Source organism: Cariama cristata, unplaced genomic scaffold, assembly GCF_000690535.1.
Source record: "Cariama cristata isolate BGI_N322 unplaced genomic scaffold, ASM69053v1 scaffold2815, whole genome shotgun sequence".
In the NCBI taxonomy this organism is placed as follows: Eukaryota; Metazoa; Chordata; class Aves; order Cariamiformes; family Cariamidae; genus Cariama; species Cariama cristata.
In genome coordinates, this window is record NW_009616773.1 from 38,676 (window position 1) to 62,948 (window position 24,273).

At 44.7% G+C, this 24,273-nt stretch overlaps 1 protein-coding gene across 2 annotated transcripts in view; it reads right to left on the reverse strand.

Annotated features, from left to right (window-relative positions):
• Nucleotides 1-797: 797 nt before the first annotated feature.
• CAPN9 (calpain 9) overlaps nt 798-24,273 on the reverse strand; it is a 28,892-nt gene continuing 5,416 nt past the window's right edge. Inside the window, exons 3-20 of one of the 2 annotated variants that reach the window (XM_009700279.1) lie at nt 23,744-23,862; nt 23,000-23,133; nt 22,213-22,381; nt 20,477-20,560; nt 20,138-20,223; nt 18,259-18,336; nt 13,280-13,440; nt 12,420-12,577; nt 11,526-11,734; nt 10,847-10,883; nt 9,252-9,332; nt 8,698-8,755; nt 8,061-8,125; nt 5,422-5,490; nt 3,935-4,013; nt 3,151-3,267; nt 2,058-2,116; nt 798-1,235 (exon numbers count right to left, since the gene is read on the reverse strand). In XM_009700279.1, the coding sequence (XP_009698581.1) occupies nt 1,209-1,235; nt 2,058-2,116; nt 3,151-3,267; nt 3,935-4,013; nt 5,422-5,490; nt 8,061-8,125; nt 8,698-8,755; nt 9,252-9,332; nt 10,847-10,883; nt 11,526-11,734; nt 12,420-12,577; nt 13,280-13,440; nt 18,259-18,336; nt 20,138-20,223; nt 20,477-20,560; nt 22,213-22,381; nt 23,000-23,133; nt 23,744-23,862 (1,790 nt within the window). In that variant the 3' untranslated portion in view covers nt 798-1,208. The remainder of the gene's footprint in view (nt 1,236-2,057; nt 2,117-3,150; nt 3,268-3,934; nt 4,014-5,421; nt 5,491-8,060; nt 8,126-8,697; nt 8,756-9,251; nt 9,333-10,846; nt 10,884-11,525; nt 11,735-12,419; nt 12,578-13,279; nt 13,441-18,258; nt 18,337-20,137; nt 20,224-20,476; nt 20,561-22,212; nt 22,382-22,999; nt 23,134-23,743; nt 23,863-24,273) is intronic. The other variant, XM_009700280.1, reaches the window with a different exon arrangement.

Genomic DNA, 24,273 nt, shown 5'->3' on the forward strand with positions numbered 1-24,273 from the left:
TCTGGCTGGCTCAGTGATCCTGGACAGCAGGGAATGCAAGGCTATCCTAGGGCCATCTGTTTCACTGCAAGAAGGGTTTTAGAAAACAAATCCAGACAGTTGATTCATTATAAAATAGTCATAAGTTATGAAGATAATCATGGAAACAAATCCTATGAAGACCTCTTAAGTCCCTGGCTGCTATTACTGTTGTTTTGTAAGTCAGCACTGGCTACCCACGTCACATGAATAATACCATGTAAGTCACAGTTGCAAAATAGCAATAGCTGCAGAGATCAGGGCCTTACCAATGGGTACATTTAATTAATCTAAAATGATAGTAATTCCTCTTCTGGAGCACGGGTGGTGTGGGACACAGTCTCAGACTGCCTGGAGGAAGACGGCCCCACACAAGAGCTCACTGTTTGGGGGCCATGTGTTTCTCTGAAGATGAAGGCGAGCTGTGTGCAGCTCTGCGGAGATCGGCTTCTGGGACACGCTCTGGCCACAGAGCGAAGTGTGTAGCAGATGAACTTTGTTGGTAGCAGGGGAAGGACTAAGGGAAGGTGAGATGCAACAAATTTTCCCTGAATTAAACTTGTGGTGAATGTCAAACCTTAGCTTAAGCATCCTTCTAAAGAAGCCTGGACCAGGGACCTCTGCCAAAAATATTCAAGGATGACTTTTCATCCATACGTTCCCCAGTCTTCCTTTGTGCGCAGTCTACCAGACTGCAATGCATGTGGCTACAACAGGGGACTTGTCATGTAGCCACACAGCATGCCTGCAAATCAATTCCAAACTGAACAAAGTTCTACACAGCCTTATATTTTCAAAAGCACCTTACAGTAATCTGTAGCCAAGCAGCAATAAAGACTTTTAATCACTGTAGTCTGTGCTGTGCTGAAACTAAATACAATCCTATTTCATAAAATCCTGTGGTCACTCGGGGACATCAGTTTCAGTCTGCTTGAGGGGCATGTGTGCCCCATCCAAATGCCTCTCACAGTAACAAATCCAGTATCAGGCTTTACCAAAAATAAAACCAAAATGTGGTCTGACTGTTGAGCTCATCAACAAGGCTGGAGAGCAGAAAGGGTGGGCATCATGTGTATTCCTCCGCACGAAATCTCCTGGTAAAGTTTGCATGCAAAGGGAACCTCAGCTGTTGGGGCAGAATTCTCGGCAGCAATATCGCAAGAAACTCCCAGCATCCAAGTCAGACTTCTTCAGATGTTCATTGCCAGGTTGATAAACTAACATCGGAAGAAAGCGCAACTTTACAATCAATTCTTTCAGGCCCTTCTCCCTCCCCCTCCCTTTCCCCAAATGAAAGAGAGGTGTTCAAAAGCAGTGCCTTGCTCTGAATCGACCCCACGTAGGGAAGAGGACCTTTGCTCACTAGGCTTCGATGTCCTGTCACTAAGGAGAGCCCTCCGCCAGCCTCTGCTTCTGTGTTTGGAGGGAAGGAGGTAGAGCTCTCCAAGCATTAGACGCTGACAACAGCACAGATTTTGCTTGCAACCCAGCAGTCCACACAGGTTCCCACGTTTGTTGTGCCAGAGAATTCATTGTGCCTTGCCCCAGGAAGCTTTGGGTTAGTGTAAAACGAGCAACAACCCACGTAGGCAACGGGAAGGCAAAGAGAGCACCAGAAAATAAGAAGCCTGTGCTGGGCGGTGTGAGAAACAGATGATGGACATGCACAGGAGAGGCTGAGCTCCTGCGAGATTCAGGGAAGAGTGAAAGGACTCCCTCTTCCCCGTCTGCTGCTTCTTCTTTCCCCCATTGAGAGCTGGCACCCGAGGAAGGAAAAAGCAGAGAATCTAGAAAGGGGGATGGGAAGATGTCAATATGGCACAGGGCAAGGAAGGAAGGAAATAGCAGAGAGGAGATGTAATCAGTTCACACTCTCTAAAATTCCAGCCCTGCTGAAACCTACAGCAGATGCCCCTTGCACTCTCAGGGACATAGATGTCACCTGAAGCGTCATGCAGAAATACTCCAGTTCTTATAAGAAGACAAAGGTCTAGAGGAGCCCCATCATTTTGTCAGTGTTTATGAAGCCGTACTCATACCTCGGCTATATTCAGGTTAATGAACTCCTTGTTTTTCACACTCAGTGCTTGGAATACTCCTGAAATGAAAAACAGGACACGGGTGCTATAAATACCCCTCATTCATATTCATACACGAGCTCCCCATCCCACAACACCGAGCGGCCGTGCCAAGGAGAGGGAGAGCCTGGCGCAACGGCTGATCTGCTCGGTGGTGGTAGCTGCTCTGACAAAACAAAGTCCTTGCAAGAGGAAATGTCTTGCTGACTTAAGGCCTTTGTGGAAGTCTCACTTCAGGACTTGACTGGAAGAGGATGTCCTGGATATGCTAAACAGTCGGATTTGGATGATACTCCAAAATGAAGCCAAGCAATTTCAATTTACTTGTATATATTTTTAAACTTTTCTTTCTCAGTAGTTTAATACTTCTATTGCCACAGATTGCATCAGAAAGTAAAGAGAAGAACGAAACAAAAACGATCAGTCAAGAAAGTTGATTTTGCTTCTCATCGAGTGGGTTGCGTTTGATTTGAATTTGGACTAATGATCTAATGATCACTAATGATCACTTCAGCTTTTATCCAGCCATTTTACCTATCTCTACTACTGCGGCTCTGGAATGAGAGGGACCCTGCGCGCAACTGAACTGAGACCTGGGGTGCCTCGATGTACAGGGAACCGTACCTCCAGCCAAAAGTGGACAAGTTATGTAAAAGGTACAGGAGATACCTGCCCAAGTGCATGCCAATTATCTCTTTGCATGAGGCACATGCAATATTTGAACCTTGAACTTCTGTGATCCCAAATTAAGCTTGCGGGTGGGCCCAAGAAAGGCTATAACACAGACTTTGCCAGCATTCTTCACATGCCTTCTACGCTGCTGCAGAGTTTATGAAGCAGGCTCTGTTAATATGGGGAAATTTTCCATTAGCAGTAGAACGTATTTCACTTTACATGAGAAAAGCCATCCTGAAAGCAAATGCCAAACACAGCTCCTTTCTGTTCACCATGTACACACTTGATCTCAGCTATTGTGCAATATGGTCAACGACAGCCAAAAGTGGAACATTTTTCTTTCAAAGAGGAAGAAATTCTAGAGGAAGAAGATACTCACGGCTTGCATTCTCTAAGCGAATTAAGCAGTTCAGAAAATCATCAAATTCAATCTGGAACCGTTCGTCAGAGTATCGGAGGACAATGAGTTGCAGCAGGTAGTTGTTGAGTTGGTAACCTGCCCAAAGACACACGCACAAAGGAAAGGTGAGCAACTTCGTCGGCCAGGGATGAATCTGCAGATCTCTACTAACTAATCTTGAAAACCAGTTACTCTGTGGCACACATCCATCCAGAAAGTGATATGACCACAAAGTTCTTTAAGCTTGCAGAGAATAACGAACTCAGAACAAGAAATTTTGCAGTGACTCTGGTTTCTAGTCCATGCACTTTTTGATGTATGAGGGACCATTCTGTCTCCCCAAAATTTGGAGGGATTTCTGCAAAACTAGGTGCTTTAATAAAAATAACTCGTGATGAAATACAAATGCACTGATTGCCCTTCGTACCAAACAGCATAGACACTCTTCCTCCAACCCCTGAGTGGAGACGGACTCTGAAGTGGTTTGTTTCAGGGTCTAACCCTGCACACGTGCAGCCCTGTTGAGTTTAACAGAGTTCAATAAAAATGTAAAGATCACTCTTACTGACTGCCCTGCAGGGTTGGGGATACCTGAGGCAAAATTGGTCCACTCAATGTCCTCTCTAGGTGCCTGGATCCTCTCTGGGGTTTAGACCTCCTCTCTATTCAGGGGCACCCGGCCTGCGTAAGCGGTTGCAGCCCTCTTCACCCACAGCCGATCTGCCCGACAGATTTCCCGGATAAAATGCCGTGCTTGTCTTACCTGCAGCTTTAAGAGCACTGCGAAGTTCATAGGAGGACATGGAACCAGATTTATCAAAGTCAAATTGAAGAAAGATATTCTGTTGTGAAAGGAGCACATGGAAAGTTCAGTATTTGCATACAAAAGGGAGCACAGATATGGCATAGTAAGGCAAGGTGTTTGTCTCTGACTGCGTAGGATAAGCGTTTAAGAAAGCTGACAAGACTTCGGTCTAGATCCAGTCTGATTTTGTAACTGAGGAGCAAATCTGGGTCTCAATTCTCTTTGTCATATGAATAGGTTGTTGTGAAACTTAAACAAGTACTGCCAAACCCAAGCATGCAAAAATAATGAGTTGATCTTCATAAAAAATTCCATTATTTTTTAAAAATTGATTTTATCTGGGAAGGGCATATTGTTCTTTGTCTTTTAACTCTTCACTGATGCATTCTCTTAATCTCTTTTCATGTTTTTCTCTATAATTCTGAAGGTTAGACACAAATTGTTTAACATGAAGTTAAGATTGTCACTTCCTCATTTGCTTCTAAGTATAAAAGATCTAAACAGCCACATTTATGGTACAACCAAGAGAACTAGTACAAATGGTTTGAATTTTGACCTGAATGTTAAATACTTATTAAACTGGAGTTATATTCCATCGTTTCAATGAGATGACAAACATGGCTCTCCCTTGGAATATGAGTTGTTTAGAGCTGTCGTCACACTCAGTGTAAAATTTTCCAGCAAATATACGTGCAAATCTTCCTACGGGGATACAAGGATTTCTCAAGCCCCCTTGTTAAAAACAACGAGTCCTTTGTTAAAAGAGATGTGGCATTAGTACTCAGAAAAAAAGTGTCATTTCTGATGGGCTAGACAAGAAGCAGAGAAGTGCATATTTTGAATGCTTGGGTGAAACATGAATTCAGAAGAAACCATTAAAGACCATGAGGAAACAATTATGATGTCTTTTTTTTTTGCATATTCAGTCTGTGGCCTGATCCTGCAAGCCTGCTTATTCTTACTGCCATATACAGTGGCAGGGAAATGTGTTTAAAATTAGAAGCAGCACTTCCCCAGCGTTCGGTGCAGTTGATTCCTGAGTGATCAATAATGGAAATACCGTGACTTAGGAAATGTTTATTTCCTACTGGTCCTGAATCATCACTTTCTTCTTCTGTACAACAGCAGTAATGGAAACTCCTCAAGTTTCATTTTGATTGGCTTGCTTATTAGTGCCCGTTGAATTCTTTATCCCAAACATAGTTGATTTGCTTACAAAAATCTCTGTTATTTCCAGAAAATCATTATGGTTTAGCATCATGGAAAGCGAAGAATGTCTTTGACTATCCAAAACAAGCCCCCATATTTTTAAAACATTTGTTTTGAGTTAAAATTCGTGGCTTGTAAACACTCCTGTCTCCATTTTTGTCTGCGCATACTTAATAAACTATACAGGAAATAGCTGATGAAATGGAGAAACAAATACAACAAATAATGTCACCTACTATCCATTCCTTCATTTTTTCCCAGAAAACTTTGAACTCACTAAATTCCAGTTTCCCGTTGCCACTGGTCTGGTAAGCTGAATTGAGGAAAAGGATTTGTTACATGAAGGTCCAAATTCCAACTGAATTTATCAGCTCTGTTCCTTTAAGCAGAAAATGTTAAGTTGCCTGGAAAACCTACGGTGCCGCTGAAAGCAATACTGGGATTTTTCAGCAGCTCGCGCTCTTACAGTTACGGCTGTGGCTGTGATACTTGGGGAACATTATGTGATATAAAAACACAGCTGAGCAATGCAGGCTCCACAGGAGAAAGAAAGACAGATTGTTCTAAGGCAAGAACAAATTTGGATATAAATGGGGTATAAATGATTCAGAGAATTAAATTACCTGATTAAAACAAATTGCTACTGTACTCGAAGGAGTTAGTCAACCAGTGTGCTGTTCAGTATTTTTATCTAGGAACCAGGCTCTGTTACAATGGCTCAACCACAATGCAGGCTCCACAGGAGAAAGAAAGACAGATTGTTCTAAGGCAAGAACAAATTTGGATATAAATGGGGTATAAATGATTCAGAGAATTAAATTACCTGATTAAAACAAATTGCTACTGTACTCGAAGGAGTTAGTCAACCAGTGTGCTGTTCAGTATTTTTATCTAGGAACCAGGCTCTGTTACAATGGCTCAACCAAAAATTAATGGGAGTCGTGGGTGAGGTTGGCAAAATCGGTCCTTATGGTCTGAAAAAATTGTCTGTATAGCAGTTCTGAGAGGCAGTGCTTAGATTTGCCTGGCCTGCCCTCTGCCTGAAGCATGAGGGTCTTAATACTTATTTTACTGAGCTACCAACGTCACCCAAGCACAGCTTACCTGCAGATGGGGCGTTTGCTCTGAATTGCTAAATAAGGAACGGGCCATTCCCCTTCCCCTTCCCCTTCCCACCTTACTTGCCAGGACAAAGCCCTTGCTCAGATGGACACTAGCTCAGTGAGCATTCACAAAGGTCAGAACATGCCAAGTGGGGTCTAGGTAATGCCTGCCATTATTTAAGTACCTCCACTGGTGACATTAATGAGGGCACCCACAGATCCCAAGGACATTATCATTCCTGCAAAAGTCTGTCTGTTTACCCAGCCAGGTTCTTCTTCCTGGGGTCATGTAGAAATTTGCTCCCGCTCCGTGCCACCACATGGTGACTGTAGCCAGGGGATTTGGTGGCATATGACAAGGAGGAGACTCTGCCAGCATTGACTTGGGTTTGCATTCGTGTCATTTTGCTCCTCCATTGTGCTCCAAATACCATGTCCAGAGTGGGATGGTTGTGTCTGCGTTCCTTGTGCTTCCAAAGCAGAGGAATAGATGTCTCCCCATTTATTCAAAACTATGCAGATATTTGCTTGGAAGCATTGCAAATCATGGAAACTATTTAGTTATATCCCAAATAGTAAACCTAGGACTGCTGCCATGCTCCCGGGTCAAGTGCAGACCCTGGCTCTGTCCCAATACCATGTAAGGATGAGACGCGAACATGGACCGGGTCCCTACTGAAGCTTGGTTTTTAAGGGAGGAAATTTAGGACCGGTCCCCTGTTTCTCATTGCATAATCATGGTGCCTGATCTGCACTGAATTTTAACACTATGGACATAGAGTTAATAGAATAAAGTTTTGTCTGTTTTGGTTTTCTGTTAGAAACGTTTGACAGGATGTTACCTCTGTCATGGTAAAGATAAGAACTTCTCAGCTGAACAAGCAAGACATATACCAAATGTTAGATACTTGCCTTGTTAGGACTGTATCTTTTTGTCTCACGTGTAAAAAAAAAATTGTCTATCAGGAAAGCATACTGCAAAAACCAGCTCTGCCTGAGGAGAAGCCATGCTAAGCAAACTCAACAGGCACCAGAACATTGCAGAGGATGAATCTGGTGGGGAAGTACCAGGGCTGTGATTCATCTCACCTAAGGTCTGAGCAGTCATTTAGCTCCCTCACAGTTAGGCGCATCCAGATCAAGCATAATTACACCAGCCTTTTCACTATCTACAAAGGAAGCCTAGAAAGCTAGCTTAGATGTAGACACCTACACCATAAATTCCTAAATTTGGACAGACAACTCTCTCCCACATGTCTGCTTCCTGGAGATCCAGCATCTAGCTGAAAGACCAGATTTTCCAGTTTTTAGTCTGGTTGTCAAAAAACCCATAGCTTTGATATCAGTAATTATCAACACTCTGCTGATCCTTAATTTCTGACCCATAACTTGCACGCTCAACTCTGTCTGGTGAATGTAACCCTCCAGAGAACAGCCTTTTCTTGAGTTATCTCTTCTAGGTCTTTTTCAAATAAACCACAGCTTGAAAAATGCACTGTTCTATACAGAAGTAATTTGAGATTTACTTTAAAAAGTGCTCAGCGTTAAAGCATCTGCTTCCAAGTCTGCAGTAGAAAATGGTCTGTCTTGAAGCTCCTAACTCTAAATTTCTAAAATAAAAATCATGATACAACTTTCACATAATTTTCTTCTTTGGGTGGTGTTCTGCCATGACGTTACCATATCCGTCTCTGATATCCATGACAGGTAATGCTATGGACAATTATATTCGGTATTCATTTAGCCTCACAATCACTTATTTGAAAGGATACATCCATAAGAGAAATGATATTTCGGCATGAAATGAGACTTAAGTTCTTGAATTTTATGTTCTTTGCTGAAAAAGGACAATAATAAGAAAGAAGTCATTGGACAAATCTGCCTTTTATAAACCAAAAGCAGAAAATAAGATTTCATAAGCAGAGTTGGCTGGCTCTTAGTCCTCATTGTGGGAGGACCTGTGTACTGGAAGACAAAGACAGCCCTCACTATAGAGAAGCCACAGTCCAGCCAGAAGAGGTATTTACTGAAGACATGACAGGAAAAACTATCCTTGTTTCATAAACTGGGAGATGAGGTTCAGAGAGCAACAGGTTTCCCCTTGTACGAAGGGCCTGTAGCAGGGTCATGAACTACATCCAGGTCTTACAAAGTCCCAGCCCAGCGCCGGTCTCTCCACAGCAGAGCAGTAGTGCAACGGAGAGCTGGTCTCACCAAGCTGACATGGATCATGCCGGAGGCAGGGCAAGCTCGGGGTTAGATCATGGACCAGATGTTTTCCTGCCTCTGCCCCAGCTGGCTGGAGGACACCAGGCAGGAGTTACAACCCAGTCTTTGTTTTTCTAACTGTAAGTGAATTTAACGGCAACTTTTATAAAGTTCTTTACAGCAGAGGTTATCAGCACTTACTTTTTTTTAATACAGCATTCAGAACATATTCGAGTTCTTCTGCAGATATCTCCATGTCCTAAAGTAAAAAAAAAAAAAAGCACAGCATCTGTTACTTGAATGTTTCTGTAATCAGACATACCAAAAACCTCAGAAAACACAAACATCACCCATCTGTACTTCATTGCAACTCAGGAAACAGAACCACACAAAACCTAGAAAAGGCTAGAAACTATAGGGCTGGCAAAATACAGGAACGCTGCTGTGCATAAGGTTGTCTGAAGGAGATCCCAAGTGGGAACCATCGCTTCAAAGAAAAATAAACTGCAGCTGGACACTGAATCAGGTAAGCTCCCTCAGGCCTTGAGTTCTAGCTTTGGTCCTCCTGCTTGCTCACCAGGGACTGCACCCTTCTCCATCTAGGCATGGTGACATCTGGTGCCCAAACAATACACTACAACCAAGCATACTCCTCCCCAAATACGTCATTTTTGTGTCACCTGGCCCTGGGTGGGAGCAGAAGTTCCTCCCCTCCTTCTAGATCTTGCTATGACCCACAAGGGTTTTGCACTCACCTTTCCTGAAATCTGCTCAAACAATGCCCGAAAGTGCTTTTCTTCTTCGGTTTCTTGTGGGCTTGGGGTTGGGTTTAGAGGCTGTAACATCAAACACACAAGTCATTATAAGAATGGTAAAACATGACATTTCTCCTGCACATAGCCCCTCTGTTCATCAGGGGACCATAGTACATCTTCAAGTAAGGATACATGTGCTCCTGAACATGGCCAGAGCTGAGGCCTCCCAACCACCTAGCTGCCCGAGGGGAGCCTCACCACCTCATTTCCTTCGCCAGAACAATTGCGTAGTGTCCCATTGCCATGGCTATGTCAAACCCAAGAGCATCCATCCTGGAAAACACCTCTCCTCTCACCCCACCCCTGCACCACTCTGCTGCCCTGGTCCTTGAACAACCGCAGCTCTACTGAGCTCTTTTCAGCGGCATCATCCAGGGACCTCTCACCCTTCTTGAGAGCACCAGCCGGAGGTGGCTGCACTTCAGCACAGTACTCAGCACCATCCGGAGCCTGGAAGCACTTTCAGCTGGCTGCCAGCACTGTGCCTCAGGGCCCGTGTCCAGGCTTCAGTCTACACCGATAAGCAGAGAGGTGCAAGAGTGTAGAGCCACTGCTACCGTTGGGGTGACCGTGTGAACAGAGAGGCGTTCTTGGGTCAAAAAAAAAATGGGGAAAAAGAAGGCAACAGCCCAGCATAGGAGGCAAAGAATCAGGGTTTGTTTTCTGTACCCACAGAAGATACAACACGGGTGCTGTTTAGTGTACTGTCACCAGAGTGGCCCTGGTGACGCTGCTTGGCCACTTAGACTTTTTTTGACCGTATGTATGTTCCTCGCTTCCTTCTGCTCAAGTTTGGACACAGTCCCTTAATGATACTGGGACCGGTGGATAGACTTAGTTTGCTACTGCACATGGCCCTGAGATGGCAGAAATGAAGACGCTCGTTAGCTGGTCGCTGGAGGAGAGTTTTACTAAAGAGGGACACATGAGATCTTGGCTTAGCTTGTTTCCATGGGAAGGCACACCACAATTAATTTGCAGGGACAAAAAAATTATTTGCAGGGACACACTTAAACAGGAGCTGACTCAGACTCAGCTGCAATTAGTGCTCAGCAGGCGGAGCAGGCCATTCAGAAACAAAAAGAATTGAATCATTTCAGTAGGTACACACATGTATCAAGCATTCCCTCCCAAGCCCTGCAGATATTGATAAGTAAAATAAAGATATTTGTGTGCAAAGTGAATGTAGGTCTGTGGACATTCTCTTGCCTCTTATTTTTTCATAAGGGATAAAATTTTGAAATATGTGAATGGCCATGTGCCTCTCTGTGCCATCGGTGGTGGCCGATACCCGCCTCCGGTGCTGGCTGATGCCGACCGCCTTCAAGCGGATGCAGAACCATAGCGATTCTGATTTTGATTGTTACAGCTCTTGTACCATGTTCAGCAGAACCGACTGTTTCAGTCGCATACACAAAGCTGGCAATTGTGTAACATTCCTGTGAAATGAATGTGTTTCAGCCAAAGACAGTAAAAGCAGTGTGTGCCAGCTTCTGCTGAGCTATTCGCTTGCTATTTTAACTCTGTAGACTTACCTCAGGGAGATCAATGGCAACGTTTTCATCTAGATCCCTGGAGAAAACAAAACCTTATTCAGTATCTGAAGATATTCAACGTCTGCTTAGGGTGGAAGCTTGCTTATTATGTTTTCCAGAGGTGAATGATAAAACTGCACTTTTTACTGAACAGGTTAAGTTTAGATAAAATTCATCAGACTATCAGATTTTTGCACTGTTTAAATTTTGGTATGAGCCCTTAAAACAGACTTTAAGCGGGACTCAGGGAGGGCACAGCTGTGCATGCTGTCTGCTAAAGAATTAATCTCATTCTTTATCCGTTGTGCACACACTTTTTTGTGAATACCCTTTTTTAACGTAAAATTTTCATTTGGACAAACTTTGGGAGGAAACGAAGAGGAAACAACCACTGCTGCATTCACAGATTCCCAAAGAGGATCAGGCAGCTAGCAATTCTTCCTTGCCAAGCTTCCAGCAGATTCACCATGGCAAGCCTGATTTCCCCACCTCCTAAACTCCTCTCCAACCAAAAGTCAGGTTTAGCAAAAATGGGCAAATGCAAAAAAAAAACCATCAGGAGCTTTCCATGCCAGGGCTCTGCTGTAGGGCCGGGTGCGCACCAGCCAGACTCTCCCCAGTAGCCACCGGCCCCTCGTGCAGGCAAGCAGCGAGAGCCCGGGGCTCACTGCTGACTTACTTGGTGATGGCTTTCTTCTCAGAGAAAATCCTCAGACAGAAATCTGCCTCCTGGTGCGGCTCGAACGTGGTCGGAATAAGAATGTAATCGCCCGGCGGCAGCTTGAATCGGTTAGATACTTCCCTTAGATTAATGTAGGTTTTGCTCCTGGCCTTGGAGGGGTGGTACCTGAAGAAGTCTTTGCCCAAGTGTCCTTCTCTCTCGGGGCTCTAGGAGGGGAAACAAAGGCAGCGCTGCACTGGGGTGTGCTGGGGGCCATCCTTTGCCCCTTTCCGAATCACAGAGCCCAACTCTGCCTGGCACAAGCCTCTCCCCCCGCTGTGACCCTTCATTGTCGTCCCTTCACCCAGGTGCTCGCAGCAACCTAGCTCCCATCTTACGGCAAGGACCCATTATCGGTGGTCCTTTCCCACCCAGAAGGCGGTCTAAGAGGACTCTGGGGCATTGTCTTCTTGCTTAAACATTCCTTGCCGTTAAATATCACCATCCCAGGCGCTGTGTCACAGAGCAGTGACAACAGATTTGCTGATTTGCTGTGACAACAGATTTGCCAATCCCAACCTCACCCAGGGATGGGCACCCCTGTGTGTGATGCACCCCAAGAGACTCACATGAAGCAACACCCCCTTTCTGGGAGCCAGGCAGGGGATGACAGAATCATGGGGCCAAGGAGTCTGTCCTGGGAACCCATGGCCCTGCAGGGACTCCTAAATCCTCCTCTGAGAGGACTCCATCCCAACCACAGCAAAACTCTCTGTGGGGCTTGATGTAACTGAGAAGATTATTTTAAGAGCAAGGGCTCTAAAAATACATAATGACTAGCAGGGGTAAAAACCCAGAGAAAGATGCTAATACTGATAGAGCGGCTACTGCGCTGTAAAAACAATAGAGTGCCTCATAAATAGAGTAGCCGATGGTTAGCATTTCAGCGCCAAGCTTCTTGAGTTTACGGCGATCTTTTTGCATCAGCGCTGCTATGAATGTGCAGTCATCTTGGCCATCGTCTTTCTCTGTCAAATGTAGCTTGATTTGTGGATTTGTCCAGAAAGTGTCTGCCAATGTAAAGAACACCAGAGAGTTTCTTGCCTCAGAATAATAGTATCACCACTACTACTACTAAGAAAAAAGAAAAAAAAAAAAGACAAAAAGGACAATTAAGCTGAGGTTTTGCTCAAATTATTTTTTCCATTAGCTGTCATGCTTCTTTCCACTAAGCTCTGCAGAAAATAAGCCAAATCCCAAAGTGCTTCATGGAACTAAGTGTAGCAAAGATTTTAGGCCTGATATTTTATTAAGTTACCATGGTTTAAATAAAGTTGTCAGATGGGATTTTATAAAAAGTACATAGCCACAATGATCCCATAGTGCTGGTGCCAGTCTAGAGAAACACAGTTCAGATCCATGATGCTACTTGAGAGCCACATAAACATGCTGGCTGAGCTGGATTTTTGTCTCATTTTACACTTACTGCTGCAGTTTAAAGTGACTTATTTGGAGCTAGTCCTGCTCATGCAAATGTAAATGAGAGGCAAATCAGATCCAACAAACTCAAGAAGAAAGAAAGCAGCTCTTTCACCACAAAGTCTCAAGTGGGACCATATGAACATTCTTCCCTTTGGCTGGTTCCTGCTAGCTGAGACTCAGTTGGCCTGGCCTGCACCCACAATTCTGGCTATGGGGTAACAGGAGAGGTGGCGGAGGGTGGGGAAAGACTTCAGTGCCTGCTTCTCATTTTCAAAGCAGTATCTATTTACCTAGAAAATTTCTACATCCTCCCGCGGTGGATCCCCGGACCCAGCTCCCCTGATGGATGGTCACCTCCCACTTGTGGGCAGTGCTGTCTTCCAGGGCATCTGGAGTCAGGTTGCAGATCTCAACTTTATCAAAATGCACTTTGAAGTCTTCAAATTTCATCCTGAGAGAAAGACATGGGAAGGAGCAGGCAGTCATTTACTTCAGTGAAGGATGCCCAGCAGAAATACTTACTCCCCAGAGTCCCAGGGCCAGATCACCAGCTCGTGTGGATCTGAATAGTTTCAGCGACCGTGGAGCTATGTTGATGTACACGAGGGGAGAAGCTAGCTCTCACTCCCTGTGGTGTAAAACACAAGCAACCTTATTGTCTGGGTCTCATTCTGACATCTCTTACATCTTTCTTTTTACACTATAACTCCGTTGATTTTATTCAGTTACAGTTGAGTATAAGATGAAAAGAAGTGACACTGGCACAAAGCCTACAGTGGAAAGAGTTATTTCACCGACACCATCCTGGCCTTAATGGCTGCATTTATACTACTGAAGAGCCAACCAAAGGAAGGCAGGCATTTGTGCGGGAGTTAAATCTGCCTACAAATCAGTAGTGTGTTCAATGCCAGCCACATGACAGCACTACAAGGGACATATGGTGACATAAGAATGACAGAATCACAGAATCGATTTGGTTGGAAGAGATCTCGGGGATCATTGAGTCCAACCTTTGCCCTAACATCACCGTGTCAACTAGACCACGGCACTAAGTGTCACGTCCAGTCTTTTCTTAAACATCTCCAGGGATGGTGACTCCACCACCTCCCTGGGCAGCCCATTCCAATGCCTAACGTCCCTTTCTGTGAAGAAATGCCTCCTCATTTCTAGCATGAACTTCCCCTGGCGCAGTTTGAGACTATGTCCTCTTGTCCTATCACTAGTTGCCTGGGAGAAGAGGCTTCCCACAATGTCGCTACAACCTCCTTTCAGGTCATTGTAGAGAGGAATCCATGATTAGCCTGTCCACATTGCACTTAAAGTCATATTTGGGCCTCTGCTAAGGTGCCTAGGCTCAAGTTGCTCACCCTCCCCTCCTTTATGGGTGCTGGGGATCTTGTCCTAGCAAAAACATACACCAAATATGAGAGACGAAAAGTGTGTTTGGGCTTGAGTAGTGCCTCCAACCTGCCCTTGAAGGTAGTGTAGACGCTGCTGCCTGCTACTGTGTCACGCAGATTACACTACATATATTTTATACCCAAGGTGGACACATATACATGGCAAATGTGGAAGCAAATGCCGTAATATGGATATTTTTGAACTGCTGGGCTGGGCTGGTTGAAACTAGCTTGCTCAGCATGCCGAGAAGCAGATAAGCCATGTGATTTTAGCAAGTAAGAGGGCCAAAAGATACCAATGGTCCTGCTGACCAAGGAGCCTGGTGTTCCAGACTGAGCAAACAGCCAAGAGAAGGGACAATCAGAGCCAGGCACCACTGGGCATGGTGTGCAGCCCTGGGCAAAAGGAACAGAACAGGGAAGATGTCTAAGAGACAGCGGCTTGCATGGTGAGTACTGCAAGGACAAGAGGCCCAGATGCTCTAAGACTGAGGATAGCCTTGGTAGGTTGAACTTCTCTCTACAAAAGGGTAGAGGTATTAGGCCTTCCTAAGGGCAATTTAGCATCCAGATGTGTCCTCTGCGCTGAATCGCTATCTATAAGAGCCTCTCTCCCTCCATGGACTATAGAAATAACGTACAGAAATTGATCTCCTCCCTAAGATGAACTTCTATAACTATCCTTTTCCTCCAGTGGCTGATGCCTAACAACAAAATGGAGTAGCAGAAGAGCAAAAGCTCTCCAGGACTGCATGTTTGTCTGCAGCAGTGGCAGACAGGACCCAGCTAGCCCTCGGTGTAGCTCATCAAACACAGCCAGCTCCACTTTTCTGTTGCATGAGAAGTAGATATCTGTGGTGGTATTAATTTACACTTGCTAGGGGCCATTTTACAACTTGGTTTTAGTGTGGGAAGAAACAGCAGGGTTTGCTTTCCCGAGCTCTGTCCTCTTTCTTGTTGGTTATTCCCATGTATCGCTAGCCCCAGGCACTGCTAATTCTCGCTTGCACGCTCAGTACACTAAAGCAGGGGCAGCATAGCAAAATCTGTCTTTAAGTGGCTCCGTTTCCTGGCCACACTACGCAATTCTGGGCTCTTTGGAAAAGTGATGTAAAGCAGGTGAAGGAGTTGCACTTTATAGATCAGATTTGGCTCCTAAGAGGTAAAACATCTGTTCTGACCTCCCTCGGGCTGTCCTGGATTTGTACTGGTGAAGGGAAGAGAAGACTCTGACACTCTGATTTTAGGAGGGAAGGGACTAGGGTGAGTGAGAAGCTGATTTCTTAAGCCAACGGCAGGATGCCTTCTTCGCACCTAGTAGAAGCATCTGGACAAGACCAGTCTGAACTGCTGATACATAGCCAAAATATCTTTGGCGTAGTTAATGAGGTCATCAGGCTCTCAGCATGTTACCATGAAGATTTTCTTCAGTCCTCACAAATCCAAAGAACAAAAGGGACAAAAGGTCTTATCAGATCATGCTTCCCACCTTGGCTGCCTTCTCCCATGTAGTCCTCTACAGTTGTGCCACCTTTTTGCATTGACTGAAGACACTCTGATGATATGACACATGTCTTGCTTTAAATGTTCCATAGGTTTTGATCTAATTTCCCTCATTGCACTACTTTTCCTCCTAGCCTTCCTGCTCCACCTAGGATGAAATCTAACACAATACATGAGAATAAACTGGTACATTTCTTCTTCCTCTCTTTCGTTTAACAGCAATGAGCCTGTGTAGGAGAAATGACCATTGCTTTGTGTGCAGTCAGCACATGGAATAAGCTGGGTCCAAAACCTGCAGCACAGTTACAGAAATTGTTCATGAGTGCATAGTAGCTTTCCTGGGCTCCCTTTTAGCTTCCAGACACATTAAGAAATGACGTACAAAGAGCTGGCTGACTGTAAAACTTACTTACTGTTAAGGCTACTTCAGTAGAAACCGGTTGTCACCAACAAGGAGAAGAGCTGCGTTGCGCCTTATGTTATTTGTGAAGCCCAGAGATAATGCATGTCATGGAGAACAGGTTTTGAACTCTTGGGCGACCTAATTACTTTGCTACTCATTATTTCTAGCCGCAGATTTCAAAGCACCTCATAAAGATTACCCTAGCTTTCCAGGGAGGCAAGCCAAGCCACCACCAGGAGTGGTGAATAGACCGGCTGAAGGTCCTCAGCTGCAGAAGCAGGAATATAGCTCATTCACCATCTCCTCAGCTAAACTGCATCAGCAAGAGCCACAGTAGGAGAATACTGAAGGCTGGAGAGAAGCAGCTGGGTTAATCTCCTTCCTCATCTGACCATTTTTATTGTCTTTAGGGGTACACCACATTATTGCTCATGCAAAGTCTGCATGTGAAGCCTGATGGGGAAACCATCAAGGTGTGGCTTAAAAGGGGCAAAGAGGCGAGCACTCCTTAGAGAAACACACAGAAGTCAAAAGGCATTAGGAAAAATAAGTCTGATGGACTGGGTGGAGGGTTTAGCTGGTATCAAACTTGCCTGACTGGTTTTGGAAGTATTTCTTATCTTCTGCATATGATTTTTGTCCACTTAACCCCTTCAGCAGAAATTTCAGTCCCAATGGCTTTTGTTTCTGCTCTGAATGGCTGAGATGCTGGATGAGGAAGGCCAACATTTGTCTGGGTATGCTCAACCTCATTAATTTTTATTGGCCTTCCGAGAACTTACTTAACTATCAGCTTAGCTCTGTTGGATGGATGACTTTTTCATGAATTTCATTGCTCATTTGATGCCTACTTGCACACTTGTACCTCCATTACCCAGTCAGGTTTTACGTCATGCCCTGTATTGAGAGACTTGCTGTTACTTGGGTTCCAGGTAAAGTCTTTGCCTCCTTTTCATTCACCCCATAAGCTCCAGCTGTAGCCAGATCAAAAACAGACAAAAAAACTCTCCCAAAAGCTTTTTGGAAAAATTGGAAATGTCCTACTGCATTTGCAATGTCAATAGCAAAATAACTCAAAATATCCTATGTAAAAATACTTAAGCAATTGATCAGTCACTGGACCTACCTCCCTCCAGAGCTATCAAAGTTGGGGCTAAATCATTTTACGTGACTTAATGTGCTGCATTGTCTATCTCAAATCACTTTTCAGGCCTGAAGTTGAATTTTGGTTTAACTTGCAGGAAAAAATCTGGAATAGCCCCACTGCATACCTCTCCAGATTTACCTGTGTGTAAAAGAGATGAGCATCTGGCCCTAGAAAATGTGACCAGACACATTGCCAGTAGTGCACAGCATGGTTTCTAGGGGGGGGGGGGGGGGGAAAAAAATTATGTGCAAGTCAGCCATCTGCTCTGTCTGAGATCCTGAATTTCACATGAAGAACACTTCACACTTCTAAAGCAATTTCCACCACCTCTTTTTTTTTTTTTCCATTTCATTTCATCTCTTCTTAAACTTTTCCATCATTTCACACATATCTTGGTGTTCTTTTACTTTCTGTAACAAGCAGTATTGCTTTTCAGGACTCCCTTCCCTTCCAGTGTATGCCTAGCATCAACCCTGAAGGCATTTCATAGATGATACAGTGCAATAAAATGGTCCCTTCTGCAGAGCCTGCCTTTGTTCCTGGGAAGGATTTAAAGGGTGTTACATTCGTGGGAGACACACAGTATTTAATGCGCTAATGCCATTAACTGAGCTGACTTTTAAAATGCTTTTTGTTTTTAAAATAGACATGGGCACACGTTGAGCATGCAGAAAACCAAGTGAGTATTCTACCTGCCCTCACCTAGGCAGAAACGGAGCATTTCCTCACACAGAGACTTCTTCCTTAGTGCTCCTTTTGGCCACTTGTGCCTTGATTCCGGACTAGAGTCACATACTTTAAAAACCTGTGGCTTACCAGAACTCTCCATCATCCAGTGCTGCCTGAGCTAGGCGTCTCTGCTCCGATGGGCTGACTGAACGCCATTCTGGAGAGCTGCAAGAAAATAAAACCAAGCTTTACTACAGGTATGTGGCAATTAATTTTCCCTGGCTTAGAACGACTGGTTGGACACAGCAGCAGGCTGTTCTTCTTCCAGATGTGTTTTATTTGAGCGGCTCACACAAACATAGATGCATTTAAGAGGTTTCCTGAATCCTGCGGTCACTCCTGATCGCAGACACCCAACTAATGCAGTTGGAAGCAGGATTAGGCCAAAGATCCCAAAGCTGCTCCAGGATGGTCCTGCGTGAGTTATTGCCTGCACTCAGAGCAGGGACTGCTGTCAGGTGTTGGGGTTGGGTATGACAGGGCTGTGGGCAAACCTCAAGATTTTGGTAAGTCACACCGCTCCTTAAATCTGTTTTCCATCCCTACCACCATCTCGTCCTTTATGTTTGTCAGTAATTTAAGGCCAGATATTTCTTCAAAACTGAGTCAATAGGAACTGAATAAGCCCCTTCCCCTGTACAGAGAGATTTGCTGGAATAACTGGGGTTCCAGATAAAGGCTCTGCCTCCTTTTCATTCACCCCTACAACTCCAGCTGTAGCAGATCAAAACCAAAGAAAAACCTGATAAAGCATTTTGGAAAAACTAGAAATGCCCTACTGCTCTTCCAATCTGACATAATAAACAGGGAGTAGCGGGCACCTTGTGTCGACGTTTTTAATTCCAGCAACTGCTGTGAAATGTTAATACAGATTCCTGTCTTGCCCTGCGAGCTCCTCTGTATTACGAGTTCCAGAAAACCTCCCAAGTGCAGAATCAGAGCTTTGCTTTGCAGAGACAACCTTTTCAATAGACAGCACAAATTGCCAGGTGCCTATCCTGATCTCAACCTCTCTGTTTTTTTGAGATTTAATCACTCATTATAGACGCCAATTATCCACATTTTTCTTTTTCAAGATAACAAAGAATCAGAGCTGATGTGGAAATATTTCTTTTGTTTCTGAGTCATGTTAAGGACAGGGACATTAAAGTAGTCCTACAGATGACTACGTCTCTCAGCAATTTTAAAGGGTCAGGCAGGTTATGGCTCCTCTCCTCTACATCTGTGTGAATAAAAAAAAACTTAGTAGAAGAAAGTGAAACGAAAACGAAGCCATCTATGTGTGCAAAAATATATTGAAAAGTGTATGTTGAGGAGGAGTGTTGTATTTTACCATATAATTTTTTTCTTTTGTATTATTTGCTCTTTGTTTACCTTTGGCAGTGAAAACAGACTGGTTTTCAGACCAATCCTGTTGTGGTTTTGGGTCCTTCCACAACTTTGGTGGGTACCACGTGTGGAGAGTCTCATTTAATGGTCATCTATAACCTGTAAGGTTCCTGCCTATTCCTGATGTGTTTAGAAACCCAGAACAGTAAATGCAACTAGAGGCTCATAAGCTACTTAGAGGGGGTAATATAATATCAGTTTCCAGCTTAGGTGCAGTAGGACAAAGTATGGATGTTGTGTTAAAAGTACTACTTGCAAAAAATAAACACAAAATCACTCCAAATGTATAATTTTTCCAATCGGGAGTGTCTTAAAATTAACTTATCCCATTTATACTAATGCATGATTTTCACTAATTGTAGATTTTTGGGGCTAAACAACCTTGACAGCATCCCCATAATTGAGCAGCTTTGAAAATACGGAGGGTGAGATGTTAGTATGGCAATAATACTGCTCTGGATGTGCAAATCTTGATTTAATTTTCTGTGGCATAGCTAGGGCTGCAGAAAGCTAGCTATGGAGCAGCAGGGGGAATTTGGCTTTTGCGAGGCCAGCATGTATGGGACAGGGCACGCACTTGTCACTCCAAGGGCCATTCCACTCCACTTGTCCCCAGGGGTTCCTTATCCTTATGAGCTGCACTTGCCGGCCTCGATGGCTCACCTGGGGAAGAAGGAAATAAAGAAAACACCAAGTGTGAGTAGCTAGGGAGTAGGACTCCTCCAGTGTGCAGAGGCTGGGCAAGATGGTGTAACAGCTGGGCAAAAGGTGCAGGCTGTTACGGGAAATGTGGAAGGGAAAGATGGATGGGAATTTCGATAACTCCCCCAGGATAATTGCCCCTGTCACCTGCGGTCAGGGGATGCTCCCTTAACTTTTCCCCAGGTCTCTCCTTGCCCCGCGCTGCTGAACGTACCTCATCGATGCCAGTCACGGAGTAAGCATGGCCCTTTATAAGGCCAAAGGGGGTTTTGGCTTCTGACTCGGCAGCACTGCTGGTCTGAAATACGGGAAAAAAACGTGAATCTCTCTCTTCAGAGTGAAATTGCAAAGGGTGCCACCTGGTCCCTTCCCAGCAGCGGGTGGGAGGTCAGTGGCTAACCAGTATTATGAACTGGGAACTTGTCTGTCTGCTCGATGCAGATAGTGATGGTGCAATGATGCCCTCTGAGGAAAGGAAAAGATTATTTTTTTTGTTGTTAGCATTGTTCATTCAGAGGGAAAATAAGGTGGTTTCAGGCCAAAACAAATTCTCTGTCCCTGTGATTTTCTATCAACATCATCTACTTTTCCAGTATCTCAATCTTAACTCCCAGTCAAACGTAGTTTGTGTCAGCTAAGGGATGGGAAAAGGTGCTCTCAGACTGAGATCAGGTGTTGATACGTAAACACGTATCAACCCATTTCTTGTAAAAAGACATTGGTGAAGCAGTGATGGCTGTGAAGGGTCCCATCAGCCAGCTGAGTATCACACTCTGTCTCCAGTTCAATAAATATTTACTTAGTCTTTGCAAGCAGCAAACCTTCATCAGGAGAGGAAAGGAAACTGAAATCAGGAAACACTGAACCCCAAATTTGAGGGCATAGTTGAGTAAAAGAGAGAGCTTGTGGGAAAGCCTTGCTTTCAGGTAGGCAATGGGTTTGAGACAACAGGTCTCCCTCAGCCCAGTCAAATGTTCAACGATGAGGCTTTTGGGGAGAGGGCAAACGAAAGCCTCTCTCCTTCTCCCCCAGCCTGGGCACTTCCTTCGCCTTTGTTACAAGTGCCTGAAAGGGAAACTTGCTCTAGTGGAAGGTGTCCCTGCCCATGGCAAAGGGGTTGGAACTGGGTGGTCTTTAAGGTCCAACCAAACCATTCTCTGATTCTACGATTCTATGAAATGAAACATTTTGTGTTTGGTTTTTTAATTCGCGCTGAAACCTTTTTGCCAGCTGCTCATTCTGGTGGAGAAACCTGGCACACTTTTGTTTCTGAACTGCCTTTCCCACTGAGCACAGTCGGCAAGGAACAGCAACGGGCCTTTCACTCTTGCTGTTGAGCAGCTCAGGCATTTTTCATCAGAAAGCCAAGGACACATGGACGGTCAGATGCACTGGCAGAGCAGTGTAAGTAACCAGCAACATCTTCTCTGGAAAAGCTGGAGGTTTTAGTCTCTGGCGGGATAATCCTGACGTATCCTAAGCCCCTGCCCCTGTGTACGAACAAACACACTCATCCTGAAAATTGTCTTGAGGCCCCCAAGTCCCTACAGGTGTGGTTACAGAATTCAGGGCTGAAAAAAACCAATTTTGTAGTCTCTGGAACCAGTAAGTCCTCAAAAAGCTGTGGCCAATTTTAATGCTAAGTGGCCAAGTAAGTCAGGAAATAAAGTTCAGTCTCACTGAGTGCTGATACTCATGCCATCATAGCCTTAAATACAGTGGCCATCGCCTGCTGAAAAGTGAGGAATCTTTTTCTTTTCTTTTAAACAACTGTACTAAGGACTACATTAGTATTACGTATCTATCAGTTCAGAGCTATTATTTGCAGAGTTAAGTGCATATCCATCTACTTGTCATTAATTAAACCAGCCCTTAAAAAGAAAGTGTTTTTTTTTAACACAGAAACCACAAAACTAAACCTGAGAAATTCAGACCCCATTTCTTACTTACATCAATAGAGCAGCCCACCATTGAGCATCTTTTCAGAGCTTTCTCTAGGATTTCATAGAAATTGTCAGGAGCCTTTTTAACCTCATACATTTCTCCTACACCCCCAGTGAAATCCTCCATGGCTTCTATTGTGCTGCCTCCTTTCAGAGCTTCATAGCTGCCGTTCAGCCTGGAAAACACATGCTGACTGTGAGACATGCTTGCAAAACTTTGAAGATAACCATGTTTGAGAGCTTGCTCACACAGGCGTAAAATTGCAGCAACAGCACTGAAGTCAAAAGAAGGACCCCAGAACGTACCCAGGATATATGGGAGGAGTATTGGGATCATTCTGCTTTCCTTGTTATTTGCATTTTTAATTAATTCATTTCTCCATACCCTTAAAGCCTGAGGCTTTTCTTTCTTTAGTGTCACTTGTCAGGTGGGCAAGGAGTGAATATCACTGCGCGTCAGTGGCTTGCTACCTGCCAAATCATTTGAAAACACAGAGTTAGCCAGAACCCTCAACTGAGGTCTCAGCAGAGACACAAATGGCAGGGATCAGGCTTTGATCCAACTCTAGTGTTATCAGCTAGGGTTGGATCTAATGATGTGTTGGAAGCTGGACCAGCTCACAAGAGATAGGCATAACATCTTTACACCAGGGCAGCAGCCAATGCAAAAACACCACCACCACCACCAAAAAATACTGGATAGAAGCTGTTCACTTGGGTTGTGAATAGTGTAAGTACAAATTGTGAATAACGTGTGTACAAATAGCAAATTATATATGCGCAGTGTGACTTACTTGGCATAGGCTTTCTCCAGTAAGGCACTCCAAAATTCGTTGTGTTCAGCTGAGTGCAGGAAAACCAACCGGCCTTTGAAGGTGGGTAATCGGTCGTCAATCACAACATCCAGCCACTCGTTGTGCTGCCAAAACTGTTCAGAAAGGACGGGGCATGAGTTTGCTGACAGCCTGCCGTATCCTGAGAGTAGGACTCTGCTCTCCCAGCATTTCTAATCTAAGTTAGTGACAATCATAGGCACGATTAGAAGTCATATTGAAATCATCTGTTCCCACTGTACCATGCTAGGCTGCTCTGAAGGAAGGGTAATCCGTCTTAAGAAAAGACTAAGACTAAAACTGTAGAGCTGTACGGTAGCTCCTTGTCTGGATGACGCCACTCATGTAGCCACACAAGTTTCACCACATGATTCAAGACGCCTTGAAGACACACACACGTATTACAGATCCCAGTCCAACTCCTTTAAGGCCTTATATCTGAAGTGGGGCTTGTGTGCCGAGGAAAATGTGAAATGATTTCTAAAGCCATATGTCTCTTTACAGAGCAGAAGTGGCTACGCATGTGCCCGTGGGAGGCTGACGTAGCCCTCTAGGTTGTTTCCTCAAAACATGAACAACAGCATAAGCTCTGCAATCCCTGTTTTTTCAACGTCTCCTCTGCAATAACTGGCAACCCCACTGCAAAACAGACCATGGCATGTAATGACAGAAATGTGTTCATGCTGTGTCACATGTTCATCTCACCTGGAAGTGAAATATTCCAGCATAATCTGGCCCAAAATTTTGATCCAGTGGCACCACTCTTGCTAGTGTTTTTTCATTCAGTGTGAGAGAAGCTACGGCTGCTAATAGCCAGCAGTCACCTGTGAATTGAGAAGGGGAAGAAAAATCCTCACTTTCTACCCTTTAAGAGGAGAAGAAGGTGGTATAGGGGCCAGAGGAGATGTTATGGCAATTAGCTGCCACCTCTCTTGAAATCCAAAAGACAGCCCGTGTGTCCCCAAGGAACCGTGTCCCTGCCTGGTCAGGGCAGCCCGGGCTGCAGTTTGGGGGTGTTGGCAGACAAAAGGCTGCCTTGGGCTCACAGTACCCTCATGTGGAGAACTTTCCTTGACCTTGAATCCTACTGCACCAGGATAGTGCCTGTCACGGATGGGAGGGTGCTACCAAAGAGGTGGCTACAGGCAAGGTGAGCATGGGTGGTACCTCCAGCTTCACTGCTCCCACCAGCTCAGGAGGGACAACATCCCCTCATGTGTGAGGGTATTCCTGCT